The sequence below is a fragment of the Panicum virgatum genome, chromosome 3K, assembly GCF_016808335.1.
Source record: "Panicum virgatum strain AP13 chromosome 3K, P.virgatum_v5, whole genome shotgun sequence".
Lineage (NCBI taxonomy): Eukaryota > Viridiplantae > Streptophyta > Magnoliopsida > Poales > Poaceae > Panicum > Panicum virgatum.
This window is the reverse complement of record NC_053138.1, coordinates 63,317,928-63,325,715: the sequence shown is the minus strand read 5'-3', so window position 1 is coordinate 63,325,715 and position 7,788 is coordinate 63,317,928. Positions and strand designations below refer to the sequence as shown.

The following is a 7,788-nucleotide window of genomic DNA, read 5'->3' as shown; positions in this document are numbered from 1 at the left end:
ATGAGGTAGTGGGAGTGGTGGAGGAGGTAAGGTGAGGAGGAGGAGGAGGGAGAGGACTCCTCCTGTAGAGGACGAGGAGGAGGGGAGCGAGGAGGAGGAGGAGCAGCAGAGGGTGGAGGACCAGGGGAGCGAGGAGGAGGAGGAGCACGTGGAGGGGGGGAGGAGGATGACGAGCAGGAGGCCGAGGAGGGGGCGGCCGGAGGTGAGCAGAAGGTGTGGTTGCGTGGACCGTCGCAACTCCCGCGACGTCCGATACCTCTAGCGAGATGCCCTATGATTCGGCCACTAGTGCCTAAGTAAGTATGTTAGTACTTATTTATTATGCATTACATATGTTTAAATCACAATACTAACTAAAATTTTACCTTAAATACTCTTGCAGTGGGTGGGTTTTTGTGCAGCCTGGTGAGCACAAACGGAAGCCCAATGGTATCTTGGGTCTTCTGTGCCGGCTGCACTTCCCCGGGCTCGTGATGCATGCTGGGGTCCTGGAGCCGGCATACACGTGTGACCACTACATGGCCAGCCCGGACGCTACTGATCGCGAAGGAAGGAACTTCACCACCAAAGCGAGGCGGGTGGTCGGGGAGTTGTGGGTAAGTCATCCTCGCACTAAAATGGTCAAAATATCGCATTCTGTTTCAATTTTTGGAGTGATTATTGCAATTATCTTGTGGTATATATGCAGGATTTCTATAGGTGCAAGAAAGGCTATGAGGCCTGGGCGAACGAGCAGGCTCACCAGGCTTGCTACAAGCTGGTGAAGGACGTGCACTACGAGGTGCGTGTCTAGGCCGTCGTTGTGTACTGCGCCGAATTCGAGAAGAGGATTGTAAAGAAACCAGCCGCAAGGGACATCTTCCTCACGCGAGACCAGTACTTAAGGGTAAATAAATGTCATCTCTACTCATTTATCTTGTATTTGATATTACAATATGTCATGCACTTCATTACGTTTAGGCGCCTCCGAACTGGTGCGCAAACAAGGCCGAGTGATGGTCTATGATGGTGGACAAGTACGTGGATCAGCGAGGAATGGGCCCACCATCACACCTTATGCCGGGAGCGCCGCTTGATGATGCCGGGTCCGGCACATCATCAAGGGAGCTTTAGCCTCGGCGAGTACAAGAAAACTTGGGTAAGTTCACTAATTTCTTCATTCTTTCTAAAACTATATTTTGAATTCTTACTAATCATCTTGTTGATTTCTTGGCAGTCGGAGTCTCATCCAGGCCACTCTTGCAACGACTTCACGGCGTATGACATGTCTCACATGGCAGGGCGACGTCGGACGTGGCCTACAACCCGGCGGCTCCACCAGAGGCCTACACAAACCCAAGCATCCACGCGCGCATCAATGCATACACGGAGGTGGGAAGGGCGCTCCACGGGGAGACTTGGGATCCGGCCACCGCGCCACTCTCCGGAGAAGCCGTCATGAGGGCGGGACAAGGGAAGAAGCACGGGCGGTACTTGATCGCCAACAGCTTGGTCGACACGGTGAGTGCGCCCAGTCTCTCGCAGCTTAGGGCAAGTACCACCGACTCACCCCGCCCATACGCCCACGGCCTGAGACTTCATAGGCCAGCGTGCACTAGAGACAAGTTAGTTTAGATTTTGTTGTCGTTCTATGATTAAAATGAAACTTTGCTACGTATTGTAATATGGAGGTTAAAATCTTGTAGGCCGAGATGGAGGCAAAGTTTGAGGAGGAGAGGAGGCGCCGAATGGAGATCGAGGCCAAGCTGGAGTAGGAGCGGAAGCTGAGGGAGGAGTAGTCGGTTATGTTGCACAGCATGGTCACCTGGATGCAAGGACTTGGCGCGTCGATGAACTATGCGACGCCGCTTCCTCCCTTCGCCTTACCAGCTCAGGCTTACTCTCCTGCAGGACCTTCTGTCACTCCCGTGAATATGCTTTGTTAGTAGATATTATTATATTTTTGTTATGCTTCTTCAATTTATATGTTCCTATTTGCAGAATCAGTCGTGGAACGCATCGAATGACCCTCCTCCGGACCAGAACTCGCCGGCAGCCCAGTGGCCAACTTGGTCCCACGGACCTGAGCAGTGAGTGCCTTGTAGTACTAGTGTATTGGACTTATTATACGTATCGGACTATATTCTATGTGATGGTCTTGTTATGTATCGAACTTGTGATATATGTGATGGACTATTCTATGTATTGGACTATATTATGTGTATCAGACTTATTATACATATCGGACTCGTTCTATGTGATGGACTTGTGTTATGTATCCGACTTGTGATATATGTGATGGACTTGTGTTATTTGTATCGGTGTTATTGTCGTATTTATCAATTATATATTTGTTATAATAACTACCTGTAATGTCAATGTATTTAGATATATTTCTATTGTATTTGTATCGAAAAACAGAGATAACTGAAACAAAAAAAATTGGCCACTTTGCCGAGTAAGCCAAAACACTCGGCAAAGTGGCCTTCCCAGGGTCAGCAGCCAAGCTTCTTTGCCGAGTGCTAAACACATGGCACTCGACAAAAATTTAAAAGTTTGCCGAGTGCTAACTCTGGCACTCGGCAAACAGACGTGTCTTTGCCGAGTGTCTAGATCTAGCACTCGGCAAAGCCGCCACGTGGGGCGACCGGAGCCGGGTGCTTTGCCGAGTGTCTGCCGTCAGGCACTCCGCAAAACACCCGGTTCCGGTCGCCCCACGTGGTGGCTTTACCGAGCACCAAGGCTCTCGGCAAACTCTTTGCCGAGTGCCCGAGATTAGACACTCGGCAAATCCCCTTTGTTGTCAGGGGCTTTGTCATGTAGCTGGCACTCAGCAAAGTCTGGAAGTCCGGTAGTGAGTACTGGGGCTATCATGAATGTAGTCAAGTACAGGGGTCATAAAAAATGCTAATTTGATGGACGCAACTTGCAGAACAGGAATGAAAAGTCTGGAAGTTCGGTTGGATTCCTTAGGACCAGCCCCCCCCAATGGGCACAGAGATTTCTTTGAGGCCTGGTAGGTGCTCGATGCCAGCAGGTGCAGCTCCGTACTTGTCGCATCCCTTCGCATTGAAACATAGCTCGAGCCTTTCGAGCTTGGGCATTGCCCCTGCCTCAAAGGTCAGGTAAGATATCCTGCCATAGACGATTGTAAAATGCTTCAGAATAGGGAATGATCCACTTCCTCCGGAGACGATGATCTTATTTTCAGGAGCTCTACGGATGTTCAGAACCAGGTGGATAAGGGAGGGCAGATGTGAAAGCATTCCAACATCATCCTCCAACACCTCCCTAACAAAGAGATGCAGGTCATAGAGGCTATGGAGCTGGCCAATGCACTTTGGAACCCTTGAGAACCAGGATTCGTACCTTGCATGGAAGCTTTCGAGATGGGGTGGGACCGAACGCCATACATCTAAGCAGCTTCTGACAAGTTTATTATGACTATCAATATGTAGATGTTTGAGGTTGCAAAGGTTTTCAAGGGCGCGCATAACTTCCCTACATCTCGCAGCAGCCTCATCTCCAGATTTACTGTAGTTGAAACTGATTTCAAGATTTGTCAGATTGGTCAGTTCTCTCAGACCCTTGATACTGTCCAATGAGTTGCCCAACTCAAACTGGCCTAGAGTACGCAAGGATTTCATGTTACCTATCCCATCAGGCAATATTACAGCACTAGGAACAGCCAGATGCAACAGCCGGCCCAAATTAAAAATATCTGATGGTAGCTGTGTTCCTTCATATGAATTTATTTCATTGCCTATGTCAAATGTTTCCAGTTGCTGAAGATCCCCAATTTTACTAGGTAACACCCCATGGTAAACCTCTTGCTATGATCTTTAAGAATCTTAACTGGAACGGGTAACGTATTCCAGTGAAGTCTAGCGATGTATCTGACTTGGGCCATCCTGAAATTTCAATTCCCAGAACTCGGAGATACTTGAACAATTTAAAAGAGAGCAACTGCGAGGAGGTACCAAATCTTGGTAGTGTACGTATTTGGGATAGCTGGACAGATTTCGCTGCAGTGCCAGCCTTTTCATTTGTTGCATCATCCAGGTTGAGAGAGATCCGGCAAATCTTATCTTGATGTCCTATTATGTCTTGCATATCATCCATTATAGTGACGATATTCTCTTCTCTAGACTTATGTAATATAAGATCAAGCATCATATCGTGTACCCGGCAAGACATTACATCACCATTATGGTCTGTATCTACAGGCTGAATCATACTCCTATTGATAAGCTCATTAAAATCTATCCCACAATCTTTACATATGAATCCTTCAGCAACCCATTGCCTAGTCAAATCATTCTTGTCAATTGTGTAGTCCTCTGGATAAATACCAAGATATAGCATGCAAGTCTTCAGATAATGAGGAAGATTTATGTAGCTGAGATTCAATATCTGTCTCATGCCTTCCAAGCTTGGGCTCATTTCAAAGTTGGAGCCTAGAGACTTCCGTACATACTCCCACTGCTCCTTTTTAAGTTTGTTTGGCTGATTGGCTAACAGGCTAGATGTTGTGATAATTGCAAGTGGCAAGCCACCACATTTTTTCAAAATTTCTGACGACACTTGGTTCAAATATGTAGGGCACATATCCTCTGAACCAAATATTCTTTTGAAGAATAAGCTTCTTGAGTCTTGGTCGCTAAGTGTCTTCATTTTGTAAACACATTCAATGTGATTATTACAGCAAGCTCTAGCCACAGCTTCAATTCTGGTAGTTGTTACTGTATTACTCTGCTACCATTCGTGTTCTCCGGGAGAGCACATTTGATGATATTCCATGCAGAAGCATCCCAGATGTCATCAATTACAATGAGGTACCTGCCATGTAAATATATATGCAAGCATCATGACAGAGTAAATGAAGACATCAAAGTATATATGGTCACTAAAAATCAAAACAAACAACAAGAAGAAAACTCAATTATCCCTACTCCGTTCCATTCTTCTCATCCAGTATGTGAAAAATTGAGGAACATCATTCCCCACTGTCTATTTCATATTTTCTTTATTTTGAAAAAGAAGTAGCTTTGTTCTGTGGGTTACACTGAAGGGGCATGGGATGCCAGAACAACCTGTCTGGTGATAAAATTGAACAAATCATGGCTCATGGGCCTTGCTCTGTTTTTCAATTAACAACCCTCAAAACTGAAACATATATACTTAATTAGGCAGCGGTGATAAAGAAATGCTAATTGGAGGGGTGTAATTTTGAGAATAGAAATGAAAAACAAGATTTAGAGTTCTGATAACAATTACTTCATTCGAGTCTCGCGTACCTCTTGTCAAATAGGAAATTTTGCAGTGCAATGAACATTTCAGACTCTTCCCACATCTCAATGTTGGTGTCCTTAGGAGCTACAAATCCAACTTGAGATAGTATTCTTCTCAGAATCTTCCTAATGTTTGGTTTTTGGGACACAGAAACAAAAGCTCGAGACTGGAACTTCTCCTCAAGCTTGCGATAAATCTCATTTGCAAGTGTAGTCTTTCCGAGACCTCCAAAGCCCACAATAGAGAGCACCTTTAGCTGAAGCGCAGGCACACCCTCTCCATCCATCAACTGAATCAGCTGGTCTCTTGGTCCCTTGATACCGACAAGGCTCGTCGTCTCCGCATGGAGCGCCAACAAGCGAGGATCGATGGCTGTGTTGTTTTCCTTCGGGACAGTGTCATGAATCCTGTACCTCGTGCGCCGCTCACTTGCCTCCTTGACACGGATCTTAAGACCTTCAAACTCCTTTGCAATCTCATGCCTGGTGTTCATTGTTGTCAGCAGCTTTGTGCTCCTAGTGATGAACCCTTTGAATCCGCGTGGCTTGCTGGAGTCACGTTCCACGCGGAGCATGAACTCGCTGATGCTGTCCTCGATGTCGTAGGACAGCTCGCGAACCTCCTTGGCCCAGCACTTGTCTTGCTCGTCAGGCTCCTCTGAATCTGAGATCTTCTTCAGGAAGACGTACATGCTCTCGAGCTCAGCTTTTAGGAATATGATCGGCCCCTTGGCTTCTTTGAGCAACTTGTACTCGGCTGTGAGCAGCTCACCAAGCTTCCGAAGCAGGGAGCCCATGGCGCCGGCCGATGCGCTCACCACCGCAGCCTCCATGGCCTCCGCTTTCCTCTCCTCGCTTGCTCTCATTGTGATCGGCCGTATGCAGTTTTCTCTGGTGTGCACGGTGAGAGGTTTGCCAAGCAAGCGCTTGGCTGGAACAAATGAGACCCTGAGCAAAGAAAGATTCAATTCCTCTCCTTAATCACAGATAGATAGATATGCAATCTCTTTCTTCCTTGTTAATTATTCCAACGACTTTTTTAACATGTGGTCAGTGTTCTCGATCTTTAGCATAAAGTAAGGTCGTAATAATGGAGGAGTGGAACAAACTTTTTTTAATTTTAATTATTGCGGAGTGGAAGAAACTTGGTGAAGGAGAAAGGAGACGGTGACCCCGAGCAAAGAAAAATTCCTCTCATTATGTGTGTGTGTGCGCGCGCAATGAAAATGTCTTTCTTCCTTGTTATTCCAATGACCTTTTTCACATGCGATCAGTGTTCTCTTTACCATAAAGTCGTAGTAATGGAGAATAGGGTGCCCACTGCACGATACCAGTCCTAAAGGAAACCAAGTTGATAGGTATACATGTGGATGCCAATTGTGCGTCTTGTGGTTTGCTCATCCTAAAAGTCTTTCCACGACCGCCAACCATTCATATCTGATTCTCATGAAATTTGAGCTTGCTTATTTCTTTTATATTAAGAAAAATTCTGGCCTTGAACACTCACGAGTGAATGCCTACAGCCAAACTACAAGAGTTCTTAGGTTCTAAACCTCAAAATGAGTTATTAAAAGACACAAGAAATAAAGCTCTAAAACAAAGAAAAAAACTAGAAGATTAAGCTTCAATCAGCTTGTACTCGCCAAATACTACGGGAAACCAAGCGTTTGCCGTGTGCCAAAGCACACGGCAAAGGGCTGTATACACACGGCAAACTCTTTGCCGTGTGCTGCACACGGCAAAGTCCACACGGCAACCAGGTGTCGGTAAACCCGGCCTTTGCCGTGTGCTATATATCGGGCACACGGCAAAAAAAAGTCGCCACCCAGGAACGATGACGTGGCCGGGCCTTTGCCGTGTGCCTGGCCGACGTGGCACACGGCAAAGTTTAAATCTTTGCCGTGTGCCTGGCCGACGTGGCACACGGCAAAGGTCCCTGATTCTGAATTTTTTTGTTTATTACGTATATGGTACCCCAAATAATACAAATATTTCACATATATCACAATAATCATCGCACGCATTCCAAATAAACATCGGAGGCATTCAATATTATTCAGAAATGCACAGATACAAATAAACTCTAGTATCGTTTATCAACAACCACAAGTTCAAATCAAGTCCATACAAGTTCATACGGCAAAGTCCATACAAGTCCATAAAACTCACGGGGCCGACGGCGGGGGCGGCCATGTAGGCGTCTGCGACTAACCTTGCTGCGGTGGTGACGGCTACTGCTGCTGCTGAATCCAAGCCACCCATTGAGGCGGTGGCCACACAAACTGCTTAGGCTGCTGCCCCGGAGGCGAGAAGTCAGGATTCACTGGCCCATCATTGGATGCCGTCGATTGATTCTGCACATAAGCGAATATATATATTGCATGTGTTACATAAGAATTAAGTTACGAGCATTCAAACTTAGGCATAAGAATTGAGTTATATAAGAATGAAAGTACAAGCATTAGCCTAAGTTATAAGTCATTGTAGATGTATCATAAGGCATTATTTCTAAGTCATT

The 7,788-nt window shown here is 46.1% G+C and overlaps 1 protein-coding gene and 1 pseudogene across 2 annotated transcripts; one reads left to right on the top strand and one right to left on the bottom strand.

Moving 5' to 3' along the window:
- Positions 1–952, top strand: LOC120701159. Its single transcript, XM_039985302.1, has 3 exons — positions 1–5; positions 383–596; positions 689–952. The coding sequence occupies exons 1-3, from the start codon at positions 1–3 to the stop codon at positions 791–793; spliced, it is 324 nt and encodes a 107-aa protein (XP_039841236.1). The 3' UTR covers positions 794–952.
- A 1,863-nt stretch (positions 953–2,815) lies between these two features.
- Positions 2,816–6,304, bottom strand: LOC120700217 (annotated as a pseudogene). Its single transcript, XR_005685805.1, has 2 exons — positions 5,277–6,304; positions 2,816–4,818 (listed from the first exon to the last, which is right to left on the bottom strand). The product of XR_005685805.1 is annotated as a disease resistance protein RGA5-like (transcript).
- Positions 6,305–7,788: the final 1,484 nt, after the last annotated feature.

What these genes read in the sequence shown, in the direction of transcription:
- LOC120701159 (XM_039985302.1), top strand. An exon ending in GGGTGGTCGGGGAGTTGTGG is followed by an intron (nt 597 to 688) that starts GTAAGTCATCCT and finishes GTATATATGCAG; the next exon opens with GATTTCTATAGGTGCAAGAA.